Below are 26,532 nucleotides of genomic sequence, written 5' to 3'. Positions count from 1 at the left end.
TCCGTCAGTCAGCGCCTGCCTCCAGCCAGACGCCCCCCCTGTATCCCAGCGCTTCGCTTGAAAATGGAGTTCCCAGTGCTCACACGTGCGAAACAGACCCCCGCGCCAGCCCAGCCTCACCCTCGCCGGCTCCCGCGCCACGCTGGTCACTGCGCGGCTCCAGGCTGCCCTGACAGCCTCTCTCACGGCCACGCGCCGCTCTCCAGCCAGCCCGCTGCTCTCCCAGCACCGCTCTCACCCCGGGCCAGACCACCCCGCACATCGCAGGCCGAGTCTGCCAGTCCCTCCGTGGCTTCGCTTTTCTCTCACAAAACCCGAGTCCTGACCACGACCTCTTCGTGCCTCTTCAGCCCCCGCCCCTGACCCGGCGGCCCTGCTGGTGCCGAGGCTCATCTCCTGCCAGGCCAGCACACGCCCCCGTGACCGGGCCTCCCTCCCTCTCAGCCCCAGCGTCACTCTGTCACCAGCTGCTGCCAGTGGCAGCCTCTTCCCCCGCTTTGTCCTTCTCCACAGCGCTCGCTGCTGGACACATTAACCAAGGTCCACCACCTTCCCCACAAGACTGGGGGTTCCGTAGACACCCCGGCCAGCAGGTAGCAGGTGCTCAATAAATACCTTGAGATGACTTGAAGGAACCAAGACGAAGGGAAGGAGGAGGGTCCCATTCAGACCCTGGCCGGGGAACGGGCCCCCGGGACCCACAGTGACTCCCCCCCACGCCCCGCCCCCCACCGTGCTCTTCACCTTCAGCAGCTCATAGACAAGGTCCATCTCGTCCTTGCCTCGGGGCTTAGGCTGGTCCCCCATGAACTGCATCAGAGCTGCGGGCAGGAGAACCCGGTGAGCAGGACGGGGCCTGGCCCTGGCCCTGGCATCTCCCGCCATCTCAGGCCTTGCTCAAAAACCGCGTGTGAGCGGCCAAGTGGCCACTTTACCAACGAGGAGACCGGGCTTAGAGATGCTGTGGGCACCCACAGCCGCCCACCGCCGCCCCTCCCCTCCGGCCCGGGCTGGGGAAGTGGCCAAAGGCCCAAGGCCACCATGACCCGCCCCCAGTCAGCAACCCCAGGAGGGACAGCGGCCAGGCGCCGAGGGACAGGGCTCCGCAGGCAGGACCCAGGGTCCCGGGGCCACTCACCCCGGAAGCTCTCCACAGCCTGTCTGCTGGTGTCCTCGTTCTCAAAGCTGATGAGCGACTGAGGGATGGGGGCCTGCCGCCAAAAAGGCTGGGCTGAGTCTGGGGGCCAGAGGGCGGGGTGCACCCACCGGCCGCTCCGCTCCGCCTGCCCCTTTACCTTGGTGTACTGCACCAGGCCGGCCGCGCCCTTCCCCTCTGCGCCTGCGCCTGTCTGCTCCAGCCTGAGGGGCAGAGGGAAGCACAGCCTGCTTGCTGGGCCCCGGGCTGAGAGCGCCAGCCTGGGCGCCCGTGCGGGAGGCCCCCTTCAGGGAGACCAAGGGCAGACGGGCACTCACAAGGTCGGGGGCTTCCGGAAGTATTTCAGGGCAAATTCCTGCATGGTGTAGTGGTGGGAGTCCTCGGGCAGAGAGGGGGAAGGGGGCAGGCTGGAGGCCTCCAAGTGGTCACTCTGGCTCTGGATCCAGATGTAGTCAGGGTGCTGGGTGCACAGGAGACCCGCTGCCACTGGAGCCCCACCGCCCCACCCCCCCAATACCTGCCACCTGCCCGGCCCGGCCCGAGGGACAGTGTGAGTGAGCAGCCACCGGCAGCCAACAAGGTCAAGAAGTGTTTATTGAGCATCTGCTAGGGCAGCACTGGACTAAGTGCCACGGGGGACACAGGGGGAGGCACGGCCCCGCCCCCCGTCCCAGGAGTCAGGGTCTGACCGGGGTGACAGGCAAGACAGCAGGAGAGGGCGGGGCCAGCATCGGACCCAGCGCTGCCCACCAGGGCAGGGGGTCCTGGACTGCTCTGTGGCCGCCGGGCCCCTTCTGTCCACCACTCCTAGTTGGGCCTGGCCTCCTTGCCGGTCTGCCTCACCTCCGGCGCCCTGTCCCTCTGAGCCAGCCCTGGCTCCCCACTCTGTGACCGGTTCCTGTGCCGGCTGCGCCTCTGCTCGGGCGAGAAGGAGAAGTCAGGAGCCGCGGCCGGCTGCACTAGGTCCCGGGGAAAGAGTCCGGAGTGGCCCCCGCTCGAGCCAAACTGCCAGCCTGGAAGGCAGTCAGGGACGACGTGTCACCCACCTGGCCGGGCCCTCGGCCCCCAGAGGTCCCACCGTGCCGCCCGCCCCGCGCCGCCCGCTCGCCGGCCCCCAGGGACACCTTGCTCCAGAGTGGCCACGGGCAGCAGCTTGATGAGGTCCCCGCGGTGGAAGCTGAGAAGGCTGCAGTCGTCGGTGACGTAGCTCCGCAGCGCAACCACGTAGCCCGAGTCCTGCAGGCCGGCGGGGGAGTGGGCCCAAGCCGCCAGCCAGCCAGCACCCCCGCCCGCCGGCCGCATGCTCCAGCCAGACCTCAGGTCAAAGGACCCGGCCTGACCTCCAGCCCCGCCCGGCAGCTCAGGGAGCTTGGCTGACAGCCCCCAGGATAGCCAAGCCCGTGGGGCCTGCATGACACACGGGGAGGCCCCAGACCCACGCTTGCCTTTGTGAGCTCTCGCAGGAACAAGTCAACCATGGCCTTGATGGCGCCCGCCCGGGGCGTGTGCAGCAGCAGCTGCTCGCTCTTCAGCACCAGCGCCAGGGTGGAGGTACCCGGACACTCCACACTCAGCACATCCGCAAAGCTGTGCAAGGCGGGGGGCGTGAGTGGGGGCCAGCCCGCCGCCTGTCCTGCCCTCCCCCAGCCCAGGCTCACCTGTATGAGCAGAGAATCTTCAGCTGGTTGGGGTGGAGGCTGGAGCCTTGGGTCATCTTGAGCAATCTCAGCCCGCGGTGGGACACCCCCAGCAGCTGCACATCGCTGCCACTCTCGCCCTGTGGGGTGAGTCAGACAGGCCCCTGGTCCCCCCGCCCCGGCCAAGACATGGGGTCGGGGGGGCTCTCTGTCCTTCCACTGGGGACCCCCGCCAAACCCACCCCACAGCCCCCAGCAGAAAGCCTGCACCGTGAGCGCTGGGGTACAGGCTGGGGTCCTGCCATCGCTGGCCCTGCGCCCACTCCACTGACCGAGACGGGGAAGATGCGGGAGAAGTAATTGGCCCAGTTGTCCCTAGCGGCCATCACGATGCGCTTCTTGACGCTGTCCTCCACGGCATAGAGGGAGTCCAGGCCCACCTTCAGGTCTCCTGCGGGAGGAGCAGGCCCAAGCTGTCCTCAGGCTGCCTTGCAGCGGGGACCCCAGAGCTTGAGTCCACTCAGCAGGCCCAGCCCCCAGCACCCCAGCTCCCTGGCCGGGCCGGGACCCTACCCAGCAGGTCTTTCATTTTGCGCCTCTCATCCTGGGAGATTCGGATGCAGGACTCAGCGAAGGTGTCCCGGAGGATCTGGGGGCAGAGCCAAACGGTCACCCCAGGCCCTAAGGTCGGAATCCGCCACAGAAGAGCCAGGAGCTGCGATGCTGGTGAGCCCCACGGGCATGGGTGGAACAGACAGTACGAGGGGCCTCCCAGCCCTGGGGCCACACTGGCCCAGAGCACCCACTTGCCCCCTGTACCCCTCCATGCGCCCAGCTGAGATAAGCTGCCCTGAAGAGACAGAACTGGTGGAGGGTGGGTTACTCGAGCATTCGGGGGAACAGCGGTGTGGTCTGGGAGTCTCCAGAGGTGGCAAAGGAATAGCAGCCAGTGAGCACCTGCTGTGTACAAAGCATGTGTGCTCCTGCTGAATACACTTGACGGGTAATCCTTGCTGCAGGCCAATCGGGGACCTGACTTCCAGGGGTGTTATGAGGATACACAAAGGAAAGCAGGACCAGAAACCCACAAGTGCCCCATAAGCCTGGCTGGATGGTGCCCCTCCCACAGCTGGGAGCTGCCTCAGGGGTGGGCGGGGGTCTGCGGCCTGCACCTGCGGGCAGGGCTCACCTGCTCACAGAGGAGCCTGAGGCAGTAGGGGTGGCTGAAGTTCTCCCTGGGGTAGAACACCTGTGGAGGGGAGAGGGCGTGGGGCTGGGGAGGTGGCCCAGCACCTTGATCCTCCCTGATCTGCAAGGGTGTGGGGAGGAGAGGCTGGGGTGCCTGGTGCTGCCCCCCAGGCCCGCCCCCGGGCCTACCTCCTTGCGTAGGAAGAGCTTCCAGGGTGGGCTGGCGTAGGAGAAGCTCACGCTGCCGGAGGGCACAAGCAGCTGGGTGGAGACCCCCCGGTCCTCCATGGGCTCCCTCAAGCCTGGCAGGGGGAGCATCAGGTGAGGAGCCACCAGGCCCGGAAGGAGGCGGCGCGGCGGCCCCTCGCTCTGCCCACAGCCCCACTCCGGCCTCCAGCTCTCCCTGATGGGCGTGGCCCTCCCTGACTGGGTCAGCAGGGCCAGTGAATTCCTGAAGGAGCTGTCAAGTCTGGTCAGGGACAACACCCTGGGTGTGACGGTCCCTCCGTGTCAGACAGGCCCCGAGGTGCCCAGACCCTGCCCTGGGCGGGAATGTGGAAGCCCGAGCTGCAAAGTCCAGAAGCTGAAGCAGCTGACCTTGGCCATGAGTGCCAGGAAGCTGTCAGCTGGGCATTCTGCAGCCACCGGCCCTGGGGTTCCTCACCTCGGGGCTCGGCTGAAGGCTTCCCCGGGTCCTCTGGTGGAGGCAGTGGGGCTGGGGGAGGTGGGGGAGCCAGGGCAGTGGGTGGGGCCTGGCCAAACAGCTGTTGAAGGGGCCCCTGCTTCTCCTTGATGGTACTGGAGGGCCCGAGCCGTCGCGGGGACTTGGGTCGAGGGGCCACAGCTGGTGGAAGGCCCTTCCCGGGGCTGGGGGACAGCGCCTGGGGAGGCGCAGAGAAGGCACACAAGTTGTATCCAGGGGCGAGACCAAGTTGACCCCAGAGTCTCAGACCCCCGGCAGAGCAGCTGTGTCCTGGAGGGGACCCGATGGGGCCTCACCGGAGAGGGGGAGTGGGCACCATTGATCCCCAGCTTAGCCAGAGCCTCATCCTTAGGGTCGTTTTTCCTCGGGAAAGGTTTGGTGGGCTTCCTGGAAGAAGGAAGAGGTCATGAGTCCACAGGGTGACTCCCCAAGGGGCCGCCACCCGAGCCCCCCACACCTGTCCCCAGGAGCACCTGGGCGGCTGCACCGGCACAGGCACGGGGGCGGGCCGGCTCTGGTACATGCGGATGATGTTGCGGATCTCCTTGCTGGGCTCCTCCCTTGCTGCGGGGCCTGAGCTGCGAACCACAGCTCTGTCCTGGGCTGGCCCCTGGGGCGGCCCCTCGGCGGGCTCTGCCTCTGCCTCAGCCTCAGCCGCTGGTGTAGCTCTGGCCCCTCCTCGGGTCGGCTTCCTCGCTGCGGGGGAGGAGGAAGGGACGGCGTTGGTCAGGAGAGGAAAGACATGAGACCTGTGCAGACCAGCAGGACCCGGCCCTGCCCTCCCCCCATCCCCAGCACCTGCTCTCGAGAGCTCCTCCTCCTCGTCCTCCTCCTCCTCCTCCTCCGCCCCCTGGGGGATCTGCACCTTGGCGGGAGGCTTCGTTGTCTTCACCTTGAACTGCTGCTGCCCTGCAAGTGCCCCAGATGACCCTGGCAGTTACTCTCCACCGGGCCCACCCATCCGGGCCCCTGGACAGGCCGCACGAACCCAGCAGAGCAGAATGCACCTGCGGTGACCGAGCCTCAGCTGGGTCACTGCCCGAGTTTCTGCTTGGGCTTGCCACCCCCGTGTCCTCACCCATTTTCTGGAAATAGTCCCGTTTCTGCTGGAAGCTCGTGGGTGTCCTGTCTTTGGGCTCCTGTGCGGTCTCCTGTTGGCAGGAAAGGAAGAGAAGCGGCTGACCTGCCCGCCAAGCTGCTGCTCTGCCAGTGAGGCCCCTGGGATCCCCAGGCCTGGGGCCCAGACACATCTCGGCATCTCTGCTCCCTCCACCTGTGTCTCCCGCCACGCTGCCCTCACCCTCCGCCTGGCCTCGGCTCCTCCACCGCCGCTGGCACCCACCCTTTCCAGCTCCCGCTCAGGCTCCTCCTGAGAGACCAAGGGCTTCTTAGACTTGGGGGTGGTGGTCAGGCACGGGGCTGAGGAGGCTGCCTCAGGAGCCTGGGCCTGGGCCTGGGCCTGGGCCTGGGCCTGGGCCTGGGCCTGGGCCTGGCGCTGGCGCTGCTGTGCCTGTTGCTCCAGGGATAGGCTCATGGCCTGGGTGGTCATCTGCTGGGCCTGAAGCGGGAGGGGGGTGGGTCGGATACATGCGGCCTGCCTCTGTGCCCCCTGAAGCAGCCCCGGCGGGGGCAGGGGCGAGGCAGCTCCTGCCCTCACCAGGATCAGTGCCTGCTGGTTGATAAAGTTCTGCTGCTGGGCGGCCAGCTGCCTCGCTTCCAGGCTGGGCAGCATGGGTGGTGGCTGCTGCGGGGGTGGCATCATCATGGCTACAAGAGTGGCACAGGCGGGCAGGGTGGGTGAGCACCATGGCTGAGCCCACAGCCCTCTGCCTGCTGTGCCCTCTGGGGCGCTGGCAGGACCGCCCCTTCTCTGTCCCTATCTGAGAGGGACCCTGGGGCCTCCCTGTCCAGTTGTACCTGGCATCATGGGCATGGGTGCAGGCATCATGGCTGGCTGGTATCCGGGCATCTGCATCATCCCTGGGTACACTGAGGGAATATGGCCCTCCCAGGTCAGTCCTACCAGGGCCCCGAAACTTCCTCCCTGCAGCCCAGGCAAAGGGAAGCATATCTGCCACCAGGGTGCTGGGCTGGGGGAACCGGCTGGCACTCAGCCTATACTCACCCATGGGGTAGCTGCCCTGATGCATGGGCCCCATGGAGCCCCCGCCCTTCATACGGCCACTCAGAGCCTGGCCTTGCTCCAGATCCTGAAGGGACAAAGATCACAGAGCACAGGGTTGCAGCTGGAGGCCCGGGAGGGGTGGGCGCGTGTGTGCAGGATACTCACGCTGGAGCCTGGGGAGAAGACTGACTCAAAGAGGTTGTCCACGAAGCCATCCAGGCTCCTCGGGCTCCGGTACTCACCTTTGGGCCAGAGGAGATAGTGTCACCTGCTTGGGGGACACTTATCCCTGTTCCCAGCACTCTGCCAACCTGAGTGTGCCCACTCTGGCCTTACCTGTGTGGCCCCTGCCAGGCAGCATTGGGGGTGGACCTGGAGGGGGGCCTGGAGGCAGTGAGGGGGCCTGGATGCTGGGGGCGGGGGGGATGTCCTTGGTTCTGCAGGAGACAGTGGGCCCAGCTAAGACGGTGCCCAGGCCGAGGCAAGGTGTAGAAGCGGCCATGGGGGTTGTCCCAAGGGGGCGAGAGGAGGCTCAGGGGGAGGGATGGAGCCCACGGCAGCCCCTGTGACCCCAGGGTGCTCCAGGGCAGGGATGGGGCAGGCCAGGAGCAGTGGTGCTGGAGCAGGGGGAACCTACAAGTCACGAGGGGCGATGGGGTAGCTGCGGGGCTCAGTCAGGTCCCCCAGGTCCTCGGTCTGGCCAATCAGGTCCAGGACAAAGTCACAGCCAGGCAGGTCCTGCCAGGAATCCCCGGAATGCAGTGACACAGACCAGCCACGAGGGGGCACCTCCAGGCCTCTGGGTGGAACAGGAGCACAGTAAGAGACGCCCCAGATGACCACCCTAGGGGCTGTGGAAGGGGAACCTGGGCGGGGAGCAAGCTGGGGTGCTCTGACTGCCCAGTGCTCCCGAATTTCTACCCCTTTTCCTGAGACATCTCTCTGATGCTATGGACCGAGTGACCAGAATCTGGACCTTGGGTGTAATCTCTACTCCTCCCTCCTTGAACCGACTGTGCACCCTGCCCATTTGCCCCCACCCCTTGCCCCTTGCCCCCCATATCCCCCGTTTGGGGGAGCAGGTTTTGGATTTGCACCTACAGGGGCAGCTGCAGGAGGGGCATGCACGCGTGGCTAGGTGGACACAGGGGCACAGGAGGAGGATAAGGGTCCACACCTCTCCCATCCCAGACCCCCACACCTGCTCTGAAGGATCCACCCAGCAAATTGCTCCCCCGTGGTCCAGGACTCCACCTCGGCCGAGTAGCAGTCCTCTGCAGGGACAATGGACAAGTGAGGGCCAGCGGGACCCCGACAGGAAGGGGCTGTTGTCCCTAGAGAGTAGGGGGCCCAAAGGCAGGCTAGAGGGGAGGCCAGGGTCATGGAGGGGTGCGGCAGGAGGGCTGAGGGAGAGGCAAGGTGGGCAGGAGGTGGGCATCACCATGGAAGGTGAAGACGTCCAGGGCCATGCGGCCTCTCCGCCATCCCGCAGTCCACTCGAGCTGGGTGGGTGGGTGGTCCCGTGTGGCCCCGGGGGCCAGCTGCACCTGCTCCAGGGCCCCCAGCAGTTTGTGCTGGCACAGCGCAGCCATGCCCTTGGGTGCCTGATCTGACACAAACCTGCGGGGACAGCACGGGGCTGCTGTGGGGGCAGGGTGGCCGGCTGACCCTGCCCGTCGGGCCCCGCCCTCCTGGCCCCTTACTTGAGCAGTGGCTTCTGCAGAGCCGGCCTGGGGGGGAAGGCGCTGAGCAGGACGGCCATGAGGGCCCAGCCGCGCTGGTTTTGCTGCTCGTCTGGGTTGTGCCAGAGCTGGGCCACCAGCTGGCTGAAGAGCTCATCCCGCAGTCCTGGCCGGCGCTGACCGTGCCGCACCAGGTATGTGCCTAGGGTCTGCTCCTGCCAGGGCGGCAGGGACCCATCCTTCAGGAGCCACAGCATCTGCAGACACAGATGAGGTGAGGGCAGGACAAGTGTCCAGCCAGCACTCAGGAGCCAGGGCCCAGCCCAGCCTGCCCTGTCCCCGAGGGGTCACTCACCACCTTGTTGATATCCAGGGCTTGCTGGGGGTTCTCACCGTCCAGCCGGGTCAGGGGCTGGGTCAGTGTCTGCCCAGGGTGGGGCAGGGACGGTTCCTGCAAGGAAGGAGGCGACACAGCACCTGAGTAGAGGCTGGTCTGAGCAGCGCCCCTGGGGACGGAGCAGGGAGCCCCAAGGGAGGGGGAGGATGGCCGGGAACACCGCCTTGAAAGCGCATCTTCGCTGCTCTTCCCAATTGAAAAATTGATGGAGAGCCTCCCTGGGGTGCAGGAGTTAAAGACAGCACTATCAAGCTATCTCCAGCCACGGCAGCACGAGTTTGATCCCTGGCCAGGGAGCTACACACAAGTCGCGGCAGACCTCTCCTGTCTCCCCGCTGCTCCCCTCAGCAGTGTATTTCAGTAGGTCCGCCTGTTCTGTTCCCCACTCTGTCTCTGGTGAATCCTCTCACCCCCCACACCTCTGGCCTGTACCCCAGTTCTTGTATGCATAAATACATAAATCTTTAAAAAAAAAATCGATGGTGATGCCTGCAGAAAACTCAGAACACATGGAAAAGGAGACAGAAGAAGGCACACGGGTAGCGAGCCACCGTGGAGATATCTCAGCCTCCCTTTCGGAGTTTCTGAGCGACGACTGTGTTGTTTTTCTGCGCAGTTTTGGATCCCACTGCATCCAACACCGCAGCCCGGCCGTTTCCTTTGCTCTAAGGACACAGCTGAAGTGACGGGGCAATGCCAAGGGGGTCGCAGGGGTGTGGCACCAGGCCTCGCCTAGCCAGCGAGGCCTTTAGGTGAAGGGATGTTTTCAGAGCAAAGCAGCCCCAGTGACAGGAGGGGGAGGGGCAGGGGTGGGTACAGTTTCTAAGGGTGCCGCGGAGTCTACCCTCTGGGGAAGCATGGGCGGCACCCACGGAGCAGAGGCCTGGGGCGCCCACCTGAAAGCTGGTGGAGATGAAGCTGGAGAAGGGGAAGCGGTCGATGTCTGGCGGGAGCGTCAGGTTGGCCCGGGCAGGCACCTCCGGGGGCAGGGACTCCATGATGCTCTCGGCCAGGGCATGCTGAGAGCCTGGGGCAGCGCCAGAGACAGCCCAGACAGAAACTCCCAGGTGAGTGCCGGCTCCGTCCCTCCTCCAGCCTCCCATTAGCCCAGAGGGAGGCGAACAGCAGGCTTGGGGAGCCCAGGGCACCATCAGAGCCACAGCAGGCAGATCCCCTGCCAGGAGGGGGGAGGGGCTCATGGCCAGAGAGAGGCCAATGGACACTCACCTTCCGCTTGCTGCAGCATGACGGCCAGCTCGGCCGGGATCCCCATGCGCCCCAGGTCCTGGCAGAGGAGTAAGTAAGAGGTACTGGGGCGGGGGGGTCAAGCGGCCCAGTATGCTGCTCACCCCCAGAACTGTAAACTCCTCCCAAGGAGCCTAGCCATTCAAACAAACAGGGTCTTGGAGCTCTTGAGGGGTAACCAAGGGCACCCCATCCTCTTCTCAGAGGACACAACAAGGCCCCAGAGGACAGGAACCAGCGGCACCCCTGGGGCCCCATACTTTCCCTCAAGCCCGGTTCAACTGGTGGGCACCCCTCCAGCATCCAGGCTACCTACCATGCTTGGCGCTTTTTCAGCGATCCCACCGCTGTGCTGGCCGCACCAAGGCCTGGGCTGCTGCGGGACACGCAGGAAGAGCCGATGCCCGGTGAACAGCCCCCGCGAGCCTCACAGGCCAGCTGCCCCTCCTGCTCTCGGTCGGGGGGCGGGCCCCAACACCAGCAGAGGAGCAAGCACAGGCCCTGGGGACCCCTGGGCCGCCAGAGCCCTCACCAGCCTCAGCCTGTGGGCGTCACTGCCTGTCTGCCAGGGTACCGGGAAGTGGGCAGGAAGGAAAGGAATCGTCCCGGGACAAAGTCCAGCAGGGAGGGACTGGTGAGGGGCAATATATGGGCATTGACCTTTGAGCCGCTTTATGGCCCTCCAGGTGGAGTCATCAGGCCAGAGAAGGGAGTGGGTGGGCCCCCAGGGAAGGCAAGGCACCCAGAGAGGAAGTGGACCGGGCCCAGGGCCGGAGGGCAGCACTGGGATGAAGGAAGGCAGTGATGGCCTGGGCGGCCCACCGGCCTGGCTTCTCCGTGGGGTGCCCAGTGCGGAGCCCCACCCAGGTCTGCACCTGCAGTTCCTGGCGCCTCCGGAGCAGGGGCCGAGCCACCAGCAGGACGGTGTTCAGCTGCCCCAGGGCCGCCCGCCGCCGCAGGTACCGCTTCCTGGAGGTGGGGAAGTGGGCGTGAGGGTCTGCAAAGGCACCAGATCCTCCCAGCTAAGACATGTAAGAGCTGCCCCTGGGCCCCAGAAGGCCACTCTGGAAGAACAGGGACCGCAGGCTGTTTAGCCCACGGGACCAGGAGCACAGACCCTGCACTGAGGACCTGCAGACGCCCGCCTTCCCCCAGTGTTCACGTTATCTGGTATCCCCTGCTGCTCACCTGGGTCGCTTATCTGAGTCGTGGTGTCAGAGAAGTGACCTCACCTCTCTGTTTTAGTCTCATCACTTGTAAAGTGAGGCTGATGGGCGCGCCTGCCCCGCTGTTGGATCAAGGAATGAACATAGAAGCAGCGGGACATAAAAATGACAAAATGCCATCACTGGAAATCTCACAGGAGATCCCAGAAGGGACAATGTTCAAATAAAATGTCAGGATTTGGAGCCCCCCGGAGGTGCAGGGGTTAAAGCCTCAGCACTACGAAGCTATCCACGGCCACTGCCGCCTAAGTCCAGTCCCCAGCCAGGGAGCTACCCACACGGCGCAGCAGACCTCTCCTGTCTCCCCGCTGCTCCCCTCAGCAGTGGATTTCATTAGATCCACCTGTTCTGCTCCCCACTCTGTCTCTGGTGAGTCCTCTCACCCCCTGCACCTCTGACCTACACCCCAGTTCTTGGATGCATAAAAAAGTAAAATAAATCTTTAAAAAAAATAGAATAGGCAAATGTATAAAGACAGGAAGTAGGCTGGAGGCGACCAGGGAAAGAGAGGGCAGGAGCCACAGTCCTGCTGGAGGACATCTCAGCAGCGGGCCCCATGCGACAGCGGCCCCGCAGGCTCCCCGCGGCCCGGGCGTGCACTAGCCAGACAGCCAGGTCTGAGCTGCGCCGCACAAAGCTCACACCACCGATGCCCTGGGAAGGCTTTCCCAGAGTGCACCCACGTCATCCGGGGGTGACCGTACCGCTGAGGGCCACCGAGTTTCTTCTGGTGATGAAAACATTCAGAGACAGCAGTGACGGACGGTCACTCCCCGGCGGCCTCCCAGGTGGCCACTGCACCGCCTTCATTTTGTTCTCAGCACTTTTTTTTTTCTTTTTCTTTTTTTAAATTTTTTTTTTATAGAGGCATGTTTTTATTTATTTATTTATTTTATTTGTTTGTTTGGTTTACACAAGCACTGGGTACAGTCAGAAGCGCGGGAGGGTGAGAGGATTCACCAGAGCGGGGAGCAGAGCAGGCAGAAGGACCGAAGGACACTGCTGAGGGGAGCAGCGGGCGGCAGGAGAGGTCTGCGCGCCATGTGGGACCCTCCTCCGGTGGCTGGGGAGCAGCTGGGGATCGAACTGGTGCTGCAGAGGCCGCGGGCAGCTTCGCAACCCGGCGCTCAACCACTGCGCCACCGGGGAGGCCCTGTTCTCAGCACTTTTAACATCATGCTTGGGGTGACTGCAGGCCGACTGATTGTCTGCATCTGACTACCCAGCTAGCCTGGGGGACCCCATTTCTGCCCTCACCCCAGTGACCCAGGGCAGCTGGAGATGAGCCAAGAGCTGTCTGAGGGGGCCGAATACACTGTGACAGCGACTGGAAGGGAGCTGAGGAGGGGGAGGGGCCAAGAAGTGCAAAGAGCCTGGAGGGCCTCCCTGGTGGTGCAAGGGGCCTAAGCACAGCACTACCAAGCTATCTGCAGCCTCTGCAGCACGAGTTCCATCCCCGACCAGGAAGCTGACCCACATGGCACAGCAGACCTCTCCTGTCTCCCCGCTGCTCCCCTCAGCAGTGGATTTCAGGGGATCTGCCTGTTCTGCTCCCCACTCTGTCTCTGGTGAATCCACACCTCTGACTTGTACCCCAGTTATTTTTTTTTTTAAGATTTATTTATTTATTTATACAAGCACTGGGTACAGTCAGAAGCGCGGGAGGATGAGAGAATTCACCAGAGCCAAAGTGGGGAGCAGAACAGACAGACCGACGAAATATAGTGCTGAGGGGAGCAGCGGGCATGGCAGGAGGGGTCTGTCGCACCATGTGGGACCCCTCGCCCTGCAGCCGGGGATCGAACTGGCGCTGCAGAGGCTACGAGCAGCTTTGCAGCCCAGCGCTCAACGGCTGCACCACCAGGGGAGGCCCTACCCCAGTTCTACCACCCCCTGCACCCAGTTCTTATATGCATAAATAAATAAATCTTTAAAAACATTAAAAAAATAAATAAATAAAAGATTGTTCTTGCTACACAGCGGAGGACAGACTATCAAAGAGGATGTGCAAGGAACTGAGCCTGCAGTGGGCTGTGTGGTCTCAGCAGTAATGAGCTTCTCGTGACTGGGGGTGTCCAAGCACAGTCGGCTACATCTCCCTGCCCCTGACCCGCTGCCTGGAGGAGGCCCACAGTCTCACCCCACCCCCCGCAGACCTGGCCTGGAGCCCACGCACTCGCGCCTGCATCCGAGGCAGGAGGCGGAGGCGCTGGCGGGAGAGGCAGGTGCGGAGGCCTCGGTGCAGGATGAGCAGGGCCTGGGAGCGCCGCTGGGCCCACCGCTGCTCCAGCTGCTGCCAGCCTGACACCTGCAGCAGGACCTGGGGGCAGAGGCTGCGGCTGAGGCCACTGGGCCCACCCTGCTCTTCCCCTCAGGCCTCGGCTTCCTCCCTGCCAGCCAATGCATCCTCCTGGGACCCCAGGACACCCGCCGCTGAGCACTGTTCCATCTCCCCCCAACAGAGGGACCACCAAGTCCTGAGTTTGTCCCTGTGTTCCCCAAAATGCTCCTCTCTCTCTCCACCCCCGCCCCCTGCCACGCACACCTACCTACCTGGGTGACGCCGAGGTGACAGAGGGGTGACTCGGGCCCCAGCACCTGACTCAGGATGGCGCCACACCTCTCCCGGTCAGAGGAGTCTCCCTGCCCCTCTGTCCCCAGCGTCCGGAACCTGCCCCAGGACAGACAGCAAGGTGGGCACAAGAATGCACCTCCGCCTGTTGGACACCCCAAGCCCCTGGGGGGGTCTCTGTTCAGTCTCTAAGTCATTTGGACAATGTCTGGAAAGCTTCTGAATGGAGGGGTGGCGCGGGATGCAGGAGGCGTGGAGGGCGGAGGGCTCATGAGCAGTGAGAGGAGAGGGAGGGAGGGCAAGCAGGAGGGGGGAAGAGAGGAGAGGAGGAGGGGGCAAGGAGGGAGGGAGGGGAGGGGGGGAGGGGAGGAGGGGAGGGGCAGGGCGGGGAGGAGGAAGGAAAGGAAAGGAGGGAGGTAAGAGTGGGTGCCAGGCCCATGCTCCTGGGAAAGAGGGTCTGCCAGTCACCCCAGGGGTCTTCCTGGTCAGCCCTAGCCCTGAGGCACCTTGACACTCAGCTGCACCATCCTGAGGCCCTACCTGGCCAGGAAGGCCTGGAAGGGCATGCGCACGGGGAAGTTGGCACTGCGGGTGCAGATCATCTCCAGGACACCGGCCTGGCGCAGCTGCTCTGCCACATGGGCCACATCAAAGAGGCCTGGAAGCTGCAGCGATGGGACAGACCGAGGGGGCTGGACTCAGGGCCTAAGACTGTGGGGTCTGGGGCAGGGCAGGGCAGGGCCGGGTAGGAGGGCTCTGGGGCCAAGTATGGGGAGCTCACCTTTCCAGGGTTGGGGTTGAGGCACTGGATGAAATGGACGTGGCTCCTGATGGGTGGAAGGGGGGGTCACCTGGGCACAGACCAGCCCCCCATCCAAGACCTGGGGCATGGGGGACACTGTTCTCACCTGCCCAGCTGGGCTATGAGGTCCCCTAGGGACTGCTGGAAGCCAGACGCCAGTGTGGGTTTGCCTCGCCGGCCCCCCGGCTGGGGTTCTGCCTCCTGGAACAGGCTGCCCACCAGCTACAGGGCGGGAGGCACCGCCTGCTCCATACTGCCGTGAGCTGGGGTGAGCCAACCCGAGGCGCCAGCCCCCAGCAGGTGCACCCACCCGGGAAGGGCAGAACGGGGGACCGAGCGTGGGGGGTGGGGCCTGGGAGGGCTGGCAGGCACCTGCAGCTGGCTCTGGGCAAGCATCTCCACCACAGCTGGGTCCAGATGATCCCGGTTTCTGTTTAAAAACTTGTGAGCCTGCAAGAGACATTAAAGGGTGTGGGGAGTGGGGAGTCAGCTGGGTCTGGGGGCTGGTCCTTTTGAAGAATCCAGCCTCTCCCCTCTGAGTCAAAAGGCTGCCTTTGCCTCTTCAACAAATGGCACTGGAAATCCACATGAGAAAGGATGAAGTTGGGCTCTTATCTCCCCAAATATGAAGGCTAACTCAAACGAATGGATCAAAGACCTAAATCTGACACCCAAAACACCGCACCTCTCAGGAGCAAACCTAGAGAGAAAGCTTGGCATGGGCAATGATTCCTTGACTGGCAATGATGACGCCAGGCACATCACACGCACATGGGAAAATAGAGAAACTGGACTTCCCGGACATACAAGACTTCTGGATACCTGGACTCTGTTAGAGAGGGCAAAAAAAGAAAATCCCACAGAAGGGGAGAGGATAATTATTTATTGCTCAGTGATTAAAATCCAGGTTATGTGAAGAATTCCTACATCTCAGGAAGACATTTCTCCGACAAGACACACAAGCGGCCAAGGCCCACCACAAACACACTCGGCGTCATCGGCTCTTAGTGGAGACACAAATAATCAAAACTGCAGTGAGCTGTCACTCTAGGCATCCAGCCACAAGGATGACCACGACTTAAAAAATCAGAAGAGGGGGTTCCCTGGTGGCGCAGGGGCTAGTGTCAAGCTATCCGTAGCCACTGCGGCCAGAGTTCGATCCCCGGCCAGGGAGTGACCCACATGGTGCAGCAGACCTTGCCTGACTCGCCGCTGCTCCCCTCAGCAGTGTATTTCAGCAGATCTGCCTGTTCTGCTCCCCACTCTATCTCTGGTGAATCCTCTCACCCCCCATGCCTCTGGCCTACACCCCAGCTCTCGTATGCATAAATAAATAAATATTTTTTAAAAAGAGAGAGAACCAAAGGTGCAAACAACTCAAGTGTTTACAAAAGTGGTGTCAGGCCCCATCATGGAATATTACTCAGCCATAAAAAGGAATGAGCAAATGGTTGCTACAAATGGTTACGTGCTACAGACTGTTGAAGCTTGGAAACAAGTGAAGGGAAACAGGTCAGACACAAAGGACTGTGCATAGGCAGTGCAAACCATGACAACTGGTTTTCCTTTTCTGATGCAAGTCCCTGACTTAAGCTTTGATGTCCGGGTATCACCTCAAAGAGGGCCAGCTCGAGTAATCACAAGGCGTCACAGGACTGGATGAGAGCCTGGCCGCCCCCACCCCACCACCGTGGCTCTGTGTTGTGCACAGAGTGGACCAGTGGGCTGACATGTCCTGCTGCTCCTTCATTTCTTTTTTTATGGTCTTTGTTCCCAAGCTTCCTGTGCCCCTCTTATGTTTTACATTCCCTGACAGTGAGCCCAGGAAACCTGAGATCCCCTCTCTGCAGTCCCAAGCCCACACTCTCTCCCTCTCCCCTCGACCAGTGTGGCCCAGGCGTGTTGCAAAATTTCCAGTAAGAAATCTCTGTATTTTGGGCCTCCCCGGTGGCGCAGCTGCCCGCAGCCTCTGCAGCACCAGTTCGATCCCCAGCTGCTCCCCGGCCACCAGAGGAGGGTCCCACATGGCGCGCGGACCTCTCCTGCCACCCGCTGCCCCCCTCAGCAGTGTCCTTTGGTCCTTCTGCCTGCTCTGCTCCCCGCTCTGGCTCTGGTGAATTCTCTCACCCTCCCGCGCTTCTGACTGTACCCAGTGCTTGTATAAATAAATAAATAAATCTTTAAAAAAAAATAAATCTCTATATTTTGCAAGTAAACAATCTCTGTATTTTTTTCAAAGTTTGCTGGTTATTGCTGAAGGGCATCTTGCAATCAGGATAAGAACCCCAAGATCAGTCTAGTCATAACACTGACTTAAAAGGGAAAATGTCTAGGGAAACCCACCCAAGCCAAGTGAGCGCCGCAGGCATGTGGCAATAAGCTGAGACACACACAGAATGGGGTGTGTGTGTTATGATGCCACTTCGAGATGCCTAGATCAGGCAAATTTATAGAGACAGAAAACATTTAATGGGTAGAGTTTCTGTCTAGGATGATGGAAAATTCTGGAACTGTATAGTGATGATGGTCGTATAACACTGCCCATGATGTAGATAAAGTCACTGAAGTATATACTTAAAACGGTCAAAATAATAAATTTAGGTATATTTTATGACTTCTTTTAGGTGTATTTTTAAAAATTTATTTATTTATGCATACAAGAGCTGGGGTACGGGTCAGAGGTGCGGGGAGCGAGAGGATTCACCAGAGACAGAGTGGGGAACAGAACAGGCAGATCTACTGAAATACACTGCTGAGGGGAGCAGCGGGCGAGCCAGGAGAGGTCTGCTGCGCCATGTGGGCCACTCCCTGGCTGCCCGGGGATTGAACTTGTGCTGTGGAGCCTGCGGACAGCTTCATAGGCTGCATCCCAACCCCTTGCACCACCAGGGAGGCCCTATTTTTTTTCTTCTTTTAAAGGCCACTTTGTTAAGTATCTAGTTTCTACATATGCACTCGGGTCTGTTATTGGACTTTCGACTTTGTTCCTTTGATGCATCAGTTTATCAATGACGCACACACAGTTACTAGAAAAAACACCTCCATCATCTTTTGCCGGGCAATATCTTATTGGTTATCCTCAAACATTTCTTTTCCAGACCGTGCTTCAGGATAAATTGTTGAAACCCATTCCTCTCTTCTCATAGAAAACCTCATTTGTTTTTGACTTGAATTGTAGTATTTTTCTTATCTGATAAGCAATCAACAATCTTAGGTCTCCCCAACAGAAATGGAACTTGTTTTCCACTTTTACATTTTCTTTGTGACCTTCAATACAGTCTCACCGTTTTCTTTGTTTAATCTCCTCGTGTTTCTGGTTTGGGTAACTCCTGGGAAGTTTGTATTATTTCTCTACAAACAGAGCTTGTCACCACCTCCGGGAAACCTTCTCTGACTTGCCCCACCAGTCTAGACTGTCCTAGCCTTTTGGCCCCGCCCTCTCCCTTTGGTGCCTCCTCTTCTGAGCAGGCATGCAGTTGCTGTGAGACTCAGAAAGGGAAATGAGAGCCCTGCAGGGGCACCCCAAGTGGTAGCTGCCTGGCCCCAGCTTCTCTTAAGTTGTCCAACAATCCTCACCCAGTGCTGTACAAGAGATTTCCGCTCCCATCTTACAGATGAGAAAATGGAGGCTCAGAAGGAGACGGCCTGCAGTAGCAGAGCCAGGTCCCACTCGATGCTCTGCCCTTCTCAATCCGGAGCATCCCAGGCCTCAATCACCCCACCCCATAATTCTCAACCAGAGCTCAGTAAATCATACTCAGTACCGGGTGGGGCTGAAGATCCAGGTAGGGACAGATGGCCAAGCCCTGGAGGACCTCCCCTGCCCTCCATCTCCTCCCCGTCAGGTGATTCAGCTTGGGAGATGATACCAGGGTCACACTGCCTGCTCTGATACACCCTGGAGTCTCTCTGTGGGGCCAAATACCTGGTAGGTGACGGTCCCCGCGTAATGTCTCACAGAGAAGATGGGAAGGGGTAGGTGGGGCTTGGTGTAGCACGGATGGTCGCCATGGTGATAGTGGCACTTCTGGAGGAAGGTGTGGTCCGTGGCCTGAGAAGGGGAATGAGTGGTTAAGGCCTTCGCACAGGCCCGCTGCCTGGACATGCCCCCCTCTTGCGCCCCCAGGTACCAGACACTCTGACTTTGCTCCCCAGGCTTCCTCTTCAGCCAGGAATTGTCACCCCACATTCGAGTCCTTAAAAGGGGTGTGTTCCCTTCCCAGAGATGATTTCAACAACCAAATGCAACTCGAGGACACCAGAGGCTCACACACAGAAACCACCAGTCAGCACGAGACAGAGGCTTGTGACACCTCACACAGTCGCTGAAGAGAAATGACAGATTCATCCACGTGGTGGAGAGGGTGGTCTCGCAGGGCCAGGCGCTTCTAAGCAAGGCCTTCAAGCTACTTTGACAAGTCACCCGCGAGAGATTAGCACCAGCAGCCAAGGAACTGGAACAGCTCCACAGAGGGAAAGCTGCCTTTGGGTTATAAAAACGGAAACTGATGGTTTGGGGTAGCAGCAGCCCAGGTCAACACCCAGTTCAGACTCAGAGTGTTGCTTCAATGAACGGAGCCCTGAGTGATGCCACTGAGCCCCCAAAACCAAGCTGGGTGATTCCAAAGTGGCCCTGAGGGGTCAGATGCCCGTGGCATTTTAATAATAAACTTCAATCCTTTCAGAGTTAACATGCGATTGTCTGGGGAGGGGTTTCAAGAATGTATGAACGTTACAGGTTAACATGACACACCGGTATACATATTACATGTACCGTGCATTCATACTTATTATATATTTGTCAGGTAATAAATTTATTAGGGCCTCCCTGGTGGCGCAGCGGTTGAGCGCTGGGTTGCGAAGCTGCCCGCGGCCTCTGCAGCGCCGGTTCGATCCCCGGCTGCTCCCCGGCCACCAGAGGAGGGTCCCACATGGCGCGCAGACCTCTCCTGCCGCCCGCTGCTCCCCTCAGCAGTGTACTTCGGTCCTTCTGCCTGCTCTGCTCCCCGATCTGGCTCTGGTGAATTCTCTCACCCTCCTGCGCTTCTGACTGTACCCAGTGCTTGTATAAATAAATAAAAATAAATCTTTAAAAAAAAAAATAAATAAATTTATTAATGAACCATCATAATCCTGTTGGGCCATTTTACTATTATTTTTCATCTTTCATTTTCAATTTCTCATTAGGAAAATAGGGGATCATCTTATTCCTGGGGTCGCGAGTGAAATTCCAGAGGCCCAAGCCCCGAACAAGTTCTGGTGGCACCACATACCGCCTCCAGAGATGGGCAGGTGCAACCTTCTTTTTGGCCATGTGTGTGATTCACATCTCTCTCCTGCCTCATCAAAGGGGGGGACTGGGTCCTTTTCGCTCCCTCTTTTATCTCTAGCACAGTTCCTGGCACACATATTCATTCATTCCTTCAAGCATTCATTCCTCGCCCTTAGTGAGCTCTTAACAAAAGCCCTTCTCACAGGGTACCAGCCCTGAGGGAGCTCAGTTTGCGCAGGGAGCGTCAGTGACGATGAATGCACACTGATTGCAGCAGACATGAGTGATGTGAGATGGAAAGTAGGGGAGGGGCTGAAGATAATGGGGAGTTGTTTACATAGAGAAGGATGGAAGGCAGTCAACAGTATTTGTGGAATGGACGCACCATGTCCTGAGGCTGCTCCCTACTGGTGGGAGGCCAGCAAGACCTTGGCCCCAGGACCCAAAAAAGCCCCACATAAGCCCTGCCCTGCCCTGTCCCCAGTACCCCTGCCCAGTCCAGTTGTCCTCCTTTCGCAGTGAGGACTTGAGGGGGTCTCAGAAAGCCTCATGCTATTACCCAGAGGCAAGATTTGATCCCACTTGCCTTTCCCAGCTGTGCTGAGGGGCTGGGGTCCCTGACCCCATATCCATGTTGCTCCCCTGAGAGGCTCTGCCAGCTCTGGTCTGGCCCCCAGGGCCTCTACACCTGTCCCTGCCCTCACCTGTGACAGCCAGGTCTGGGCATCCAGGATACTCAGGAGGCTGTGGGGCTGGTCCACCAGGAGGTCCAGGCAAGACCCCCACGGAGGCTGGGGGATGGACACCCAGGGCAGCGACTCTCGCCGACACTCCTCCTGGAAGGGCACTGGGTTGTCTGCAGAGCCCGCCGCATTCATGGGGACCTCATGGGAGCCAGGGCCGGGTGGTGCTCCCATTTTATACATAAGTAGATTGAGGCTCTGAAGGACAGAAATGGCCCAGAGCAAGGGGACTTGGGGCCTGAGCTCTCGGGGCAGTGCCCAGGTTAAGAGCTGGCACCCTGCGGTGCCCACACCGGTTCCCAGTACCTCCTCCTGGGCCAGCAGTGTCTGGTTGCAGAAGAGCTGCAGGCGTTCGCTGGCGAGGTTGTTGCACAGCTGCTCCAGGCCGTTCACCCGCAGCGCCTGGGTGTACACGGGCAGGGAGGTGGGCACCACAGGAGGTGGGGGCACAGGGAAGAGGTGGGGGGCTGGTGCACAGCCTGGTGCCCTCACCGCTCCCACAGGGGCTGCCTGAATCCTCCCCAGCACTCCAGGAGAGGTGGTGCCCCAGGGCTGAGGCTGCAGCGCACAGGGTCAAGTTCAAAGGCCCTGGCACAACATGCAGGCCACTTCAGCCCTGCTTCACCAGAATCAGGACTTCCCACAACAGCCCACACCTTCTGCCCAGCACGACTGTGAGCTTTTGGGAGCCTCTGGTCACAGCCAACCTATGGTGCAGAAGGCACTTTTTCCTACAATCTAGCTTGCTGGCTATCAGAATCCCACATCCTCACAAACAGGGCTCCAGGCTGCCACCTCCAAGAAGCCTTCCAGCATTCCTCCCCTAGGGATTACAGACTTCTTCCTTTGTGCCACATAGCACTTCACTAATGGGTTCAGCAAAGCCTCCAATTCATGCAGCTTCATACAGAGGGTTATGACACACTCTAACACACACACACACACCCCACCAGGGCACACTGGAGAGCAGGACAGAGCAGGGCTAGTGAACAGTGACTGAGGGTGGCCCTTCCTCCTTGCCCTGAGGATGCAGGATCTTCTAGAAAAAGTTTATGAAAACTCAGGGTGATCTGGGTAATGTCCCCTCTTCCCTCTCCTGTTGGTGCCTCCAGCAAGACTTCCTATCCTAGCACCTCTGCCCTCAAGGCTCCCAAAGTCTGCAAGGCCAAGAGTGACAGAACTCTCTAGAGACAATGTCGCCTAGACTCTAAACCTCAAAGACAAGGCCTGTGCCCTTCCTCCCAGCCCAAGGCCAGCTCAGCCTACATGAGCCCACGACTAGGCGGCAGGCGGCTCCTGAACACTGTCCACCAGAAAGCTGGAGCTGCTGGGGTCCCCAGCTATCCACCCTGTCCCGGGCCCATCGGGGGGACCTCGAAGCCATAGACATCCACGACGGTGACAGTGACAGTGTCAGAGCCGCCCTCCCCCGGCGGAGCCAGCTGTGCGTTGGTCCTCCTCAGAAGCCAGGCGAAGAGCCTTGCATACAGGGCCTCGGCCAGGGCGTCCCTGTGGGCAGGGTGTGTGAGCTGTGGGCACAGAGCGCCAGGCCCATGGTGGCTGGCCCCCACCCCCAGGGCACCTGGCGTCAATGGCACTTTCCATAGGCAGGGATCTCGAGACCGGGCCATAGGGCGTCTCCTGGAAAGCAGAGGAGCACAGGAGGTACGTGCACTGACCAAGCCTATGGGGTGCAGGCAGGGGGCCGCCTTCCAGTTCCCCAGGACCCCAGGGCTCACCATGACCCGCTTGGTGACAGCCCCCTCCAGGCGCTCGGGCGGCACCCGGAGGAGCCGTGCTGCCACGTGGATCTCAGCCCAGCTGGACACAGCGGCCACTTCCTGGGAATCCCGCTGGATTGGGGGGGGGGGACAGCACTGCCTAAGGAGCAGGGTCCGCTTTGCCCCGTGAGGTGCCTAGTGAAGGGGAGGAGTGGGCAGGCCCTGCGTCCCGACTCAGCAGCAACCCTCGTGCTAGTGTCCTGAGAAGTGAGTTAGAAAGAGCGGTGTGCACAGAGCTGGACACACGAACAACTCGGACAGTGCTGAACGCCCTTCTCAGGGGCAGCTCCGAGGAACGCGCCTTGGCAGAGCTGGGGACACCAGGGCTCCTCTATACAGCGGCTTCTGCCGGCTTTCCAGGGCTGCCCCGAGGCCCTCCGCATAGCCAGGGCTCTGTGGTCTCCTGCCCACCAGCGTTTGGTTATAAAGACAAGTTCTCACCCACCCCACAGCCCGGCCCGCCCTGCCCACAGGGGAGCCCACCTCTGAAGAGGAGAAGCAGATGTTCCCCAGCTGCAGGATGGCGGCCAGCACAGCCCAGATGGCGCTCAAGTCCTCAGGGCACAAGCCCAGCGCCCGGAGGGCCCTCACCAGCCCTGGGAAGCCCTGGGCGTCCTCTGTGCCCAGCAGCCTGCAGGCCCCGCCCTGCAGAGACCAGTGTGGGGAGCGGGCAGGGCCTGGCCACTCCTGAGCTCCCCTTCCCCCGGACTCCTCCTCAGACCCCTGCCTGAGGCCCTCCCTGGGTGGGCCCAGAACGAGTGGCCCTGTGGCTACCTGGTTGAGGTAGTGGTAAGTCTCTGGCCCCTGCAGGGAAAGGCACTCCCGGTCCACGGGGTCCAGCCCTGCCAGCAGCTCATAAAATACATGGAAGCTCCGCTCAGCCTGGGCCTGGGGGAACACTGGTTTAGGGGGAGCGCTGGCCTGGCCCTGTACCCCAGGGGAGCAAGGACAGTACCTGGGGAAGGCAGGCCTGGGGGCTCCCCTCCTTCCCACTCTGGGAGCAGGGCAGGCCTTACCTGAAACACCACCCTCGAGGTCTCAAGCAGATAATGTGACACAGACGCTCCCACGATAACCCCGCTGCGGGACAAGAGACTGGGTCAGGGTGCCCGAGGTGTATGCACCCCAGGGCTCCAGCTCAGAAGGAGACCACCATGGGCCCAAGGGCAGCAGCCTTAGGTTCCCATATGGCGAACTCATCATGGATACCCCTGTGCCTGCCTGGACCCTCATACTCACTGCTGCAGGCAGAGGTGTAAGACCTGGCCGAAGCGGCTGGCATTGGCGTTGAGGACGGTTTGGGCATGGCCAAAGCTGCCCAGCAGGGACAACGTGTCATCCAGCTGCATGGGGGAAGAGCAGTGAAAAACCCCTGGTGCCCATCAGGGCCATTCTGCCTGGTTATTGGTCCATGGAGGGGGGTCAGTGCCTGGGGCTATCCCAAGACAAATCTGAGGCCTGAAGACCACCCTTCTCTTGAGCCATAGGAATAGATGGCACCTCTCGGGCCCCTGGGAAACGGCGGCTGTCCCGCACCTGGCATCCTCCGTCCCCTGTCTGCTCCTGCTCCAGGCTGCCTAGGAACTGCACGATCTTTTTAGCAGCTTCTGTCTTCCCTGAGCCGCTGTGCCCACTACAGAGGGAGGGGCTGACAGGTGTCCAACAAGGGGCATTTGGGTCGAACCCACTGAGCCCAGGAAGTGGGGATCTGCCCATCAGGAAGTGATGCGCACCCTAGAAGACACCCCCGGAAATGCAGGAAGACAAACCCAGGGCATGGAGACCAGATAGAAAACAGCGCCAAGAGGGGCTACCCTTAAGGGGTACAGCAGTGAGGTGGTGAGCAGCCACCCAATGGTGGAGTGACCCAGAGTTCCAGTATGGACCTCACGTCCTCCCTCCCAGCCCTCATGTGACCTGTGGGTCCAGCCCAGCAGGGGAGCCACACTCACCCAAGGAGGATGCACGTGCCCTGCCCAGTGCTCTGAGCCAGCCTGTAGGCTGAGGCCACGGTGGCAAAGATGTGTCTGCAGGGGAGATAGGAAAGTTGCCCAGAGGGCGTCTGGGCCCTCCTGGGTGTAGGCAGGGTGCACCCACAGGCCCTGGGACCTCAGTCAGTGGGACACGCTGCAGCCTAGGAGCCAGGGCAGTGAGCAGAGGGTGGGTGGGGCAAAGTCACCTACGGGATGGTGTTGGGGGCCTTCCTGGGGTGATAGCTGGCCAGGACCTCAGGTGAGAAGAGAGGCAAAGACCGGCGGGGGTTCAGAGTGAGCAGGAGAGGGCCCCCAAAGGTCTGGGGGAGAAAGCAGTGGCTCTCATCAGAACATGGAGGGAGCAGGGGAACAAAAAGCCCCGCCCGACTCCCGGCCCCACGCTGCAGGGAGGTCCCTAGGGCGGCTTCAGCACCCAGCCCAGAAGCAGGAGCAGTGGCTCCAGGGGTGCTGAGGGCCCTCTCCCCCAGCGAAAGGGATCCCAGCCGGCCATCCCCTCCCCGGGCCCCATACATAGATTCGGCCCAGATGAAACCTCTTCTTGAGACACAGCAGCACCGAGCTGTCACACACCAGCCTGTGGGGATAGACGGGAGGACAGGGAGTCAGGGGGGGTGGGGACAGGGGGACAGGGGGTCAGGGGCCGGGGGGACAGGGGCTGTGGGGACAGGGAGTCAGGGGCCGGGGGGACAGGGGGTCAGGGGCCGGGGGACAGGGGGTCAGGGGCCGGGGGGACAGGGGGTCAGGGGCCGGGGGGACAGGGGGTCAGGGGCCGTGGGGACAGGGGGTCAGGGGCCGGGGGGACAGGGGGTCAGGGGCCGTGGGGACAGGGAGTCAGGGGCCGGGGGGACAGGGGGTCAGGGGCCGTGGGGACAGGGGGTCAGGGGCCGGGGGGACAGGGGGTCAGGGGCCGTGGGGACAGGGGGTCAGGGGCCGTGGGGACAGGGGGTGGGGGCTGGCGGGACAGAAGCAGGGTGGGTGAGGGCTGCCACCGGCGGCAGCCAGGACTCCCTGCGCACGACATGCGCCCTCTCGAGCCCGCCGTGACACAGGGGCCCTGCAGTTAGGTAAGGTCCCCCTCCCGCGTGGGGAGCCCCAAGCAGAGCCAGGTCGCTGGCCCAGGGGTAAACTGTCACTCCCAGAAGGAAGACCCAGGCAGGGGCAGCGGGTCTCCTGCCGCTTCCCGCCCGGCCTTGCATGAGACAAAATCCCTCGCAAGGACTGAATTGCTTTAAGATGGCGGCGGGGTGGGTTGACCTGGGGGTGTGACCCGGCCCGGGCGCTCACCGCAGCCTGGCCAGGTCCTCAGCGTCTTCCAGGCCGTCCCCGGGGCTCCCGCCCCCCGCGCCCGGCCCGACGCTCAGCTCCAGACGCCTCTCCAGCGCCGCCTCGGCCTCGTCCTCCGGCTCCCACCGCGCCTGCGAGGGCCGGCCGGGCCCCGCGCCCCTCTCCCCTCGCGAGCGGGTCTCCAGGGCGAGGCGGGGCAGCAGCGCGTCGGCGCCAGGGCCCGGGTCCTCGCGGGGGGCCGCGCCCCGCGCCCAGTGCTCGGGAGCCGGGGCGCCCGGGGCCTCGGGCCCCGCCTCGCCGCCCGGGGGCTCGTCGGGGGCAGCCGGCGCGGGGAGGGCGCGGCGGCGGGGCCCAGCCACCCCTTCTTCGCGGGCCCCCCGCCCCCCGCCGTCCGCGGAAGGCCCCGCACAGCGCCCCGCGCGCCCCTCCCCGGCGGGAACGCGCGCGGACGCCCCCTCGGAGCTGCCGCCGCTCGACGCCCGCCCCGCCGGGAGGATCCTGGGGAGCACCACCGCGAACTTGGGATCCGGGGTCTGGTCCTCGCCCTCGGAAGGGCCGTCGGGGGCTGGGCTCGCTGCCGCCTGAGGGGGGCTCGGGCTGCCGCCAGGGGGAGCCCCCTGCCGGGCCCGCCACGCCGCCAAGCCCGCCAGACGCAGCCGTAGACGGCGCCACAGCCCCGGCCCGCCGCCCCGCCCCTCGCCAGCCCCGGGCCACGCCCCCGCCCC

General features: G+C 62.0%; 1 protein-coding gene across 1 annotated transcript in view; it reads right to left on the bottom strand.

Moving 5' to 3' along the window:
* The window catches only part of MYO15B (myosin XVB), a gene marked incomplete at both ends in the record, with an annotated part of 31,945 nt that overhangs the window by 3,694 nt on the left and 1,719 nt on the right, over nt 1–26,532 (bottom strand). The window contains 52 exons of the mRNA XM_084238076.1: nt 745–821; nt 1,139–1,211; nt 1,296–1,359; nt 1,474–1,616; nt 2,000–2,169; nt 2,281–2,392; nt 2,602–2,743; nt 2,815–2,933; nt 3,126–3,244; nt 3,367–3,442; nt 3,983–4,042; nt 4,171–4,283; nt 4,646–4,862; nt 4,981–5,071; nt 5,158–5,380; nt 5,483–5,593; nt 5,763–5,835; nt 5,985–6,242; nt 6,342–6,514; nt 6,602–6,673; nt 6,810–6,894; nt 6,975–7,051; nt 7,146–7,246; nt 7,447–7,608; nt 8,011–8,083; nt 8,251–8,429; nt 8,513–8,748; nt 8,847–8,942; nt 9,785–9,915; nt 10,116–10,173; nt 10,997–11,102; nt 13,516–13,679; nt 13,913–14,030; nt 14,472–14,596; nt 14,713–14,758; nt 14,840–14,955; nt 15,106–15,183; nt 18,659–18,784; nt 20,710–20,841; nt 21,055–21,150; nt 22,122–22,257; nt 22,331–22,389; nt 22,488–22,601; nt 23,013–23,174; nt 23,304–23,417; nt 23,546–23,609; nt 23,769–23,872; nt 24,066–24,177; nt 24,482–24,556; nt 24,713–24,822; nt 25,034–25,097; nt 25,808–26,388. Of these exons, the coding sequence (XP_084094202.1) occupies nt 745–821; nt 1,139–1,211; nt 1,296–1,359; nt 1,474–1,616; nt 2,000–2,169; nt 2,281–2,392; nt 2,602–2,743; nt 2,815–2,933; nt 3,126–3,244; nt 3,367–3,442; nt 3,983–4,042; nt 4,171–4,283; nt 4,646–4,862; nt 4,981–5,071; nt 5,158–5,380; nt 5,483–5,593; nt 5,763–5,835; nt 5,985–6,242; nt 6,342–6,514; nt 6,602–6,673; nt 6,810–6,894; nt 6,975–7,051; nt 7,146–7,246; nt 7,447–7,608; nt 8,011–8,083; nt 8,251–8,429; nt 8,513–8,748; nt 8,847–8,942; nt 9,785–9,915; nt 10,116–10,173; nt 10,997–11,102; nt 13,516–13,679; nt 13,913–14,030; nt 14,472–14,596; nt 14,713–14,758; nt 14,840–14,955; nt 15,106–15,183; nt 18,659–18,784; nt 20,710–20,841; nt 21,055–21,150; nt 22,122–22,257; nt 22,331–22,389; nt 22,488–22,601; nt 23,013–23,174; nt 23,304–23,417; nt 23,546–23,609; nt 23,769–23,872; nt 24,066–24,177; nt 24,482–24,556; nt 24,713–24,822; nt 25,034–25,097; nt 25,808–26,388 (6,486 nt within the window). The remainder of the gene's footprint in view (nt 1–744; nt 822–1,138; nt 1,212–1,295; nt 1,360–1,473; nt 1,617–1,999; nt 2,170–2,280; nt 2,393–2,601; nt 2,744–2,814; nt 2,934–3,125; nt 3,245–3,366; nt 3,443–3,982; nt 4,043–4,170; nt 4,284–4,645; nt 4,863–4,980; nt 5,072–5,157; nt 5,381–5,482; nt 5,594–5,762; nt 5,836–5,984; nt 6,243–6,341; nt 6,515–6,601; nt 6,674–6,809; nt 6,895–6,974; nt 7,052–7,145; nt 7,247–7,446; nt 7,609–8,010; nt 8,084–8,250; nt 8,430–8,512; nt 8,749–8,846; nt 8,943–9,784; nt 9,916–10,115; nt 10,174–10,996; nt 11,103–13,515; nt 13,680–13,912; nt 14,031–14,471; nt 14,597–14,712; nt 14,759–14,839; nt 14,956–15,105; nt 15,184–18,658; nt 18,785–20,709; nt 20,842–21,054; nt 21,151–22,121; nt 22,258–22,330; nt 22,390–22,487; nt 22,602–23,012; nt 23,175–23,303; nt 23,418–23,545; nt 23,610–23,768; nt 23,873–24,065; nt 24,178–24,481; nt 24,557–24,712; nt 24,823–25,033; nt 25,098–25,807; nt 26,389–26,532) is intronic.

Source organism: Talpa europaea (assembly GCF_964194135.1).
Source record: "Talpa europaea genome assembly, chromosome: 7".
Taxonomy (NCBI): Eukaryota; Metazoa; Chordata; class Mammalia; order Eulipotyphla; family Talpidae; genus Talpa; species Talpa europaea.
The sequence above is the reverse complement of the archived record's forward strand: the minus strand, read 5'-3'. Positions and strand labels throughout refer to the sequence as shown.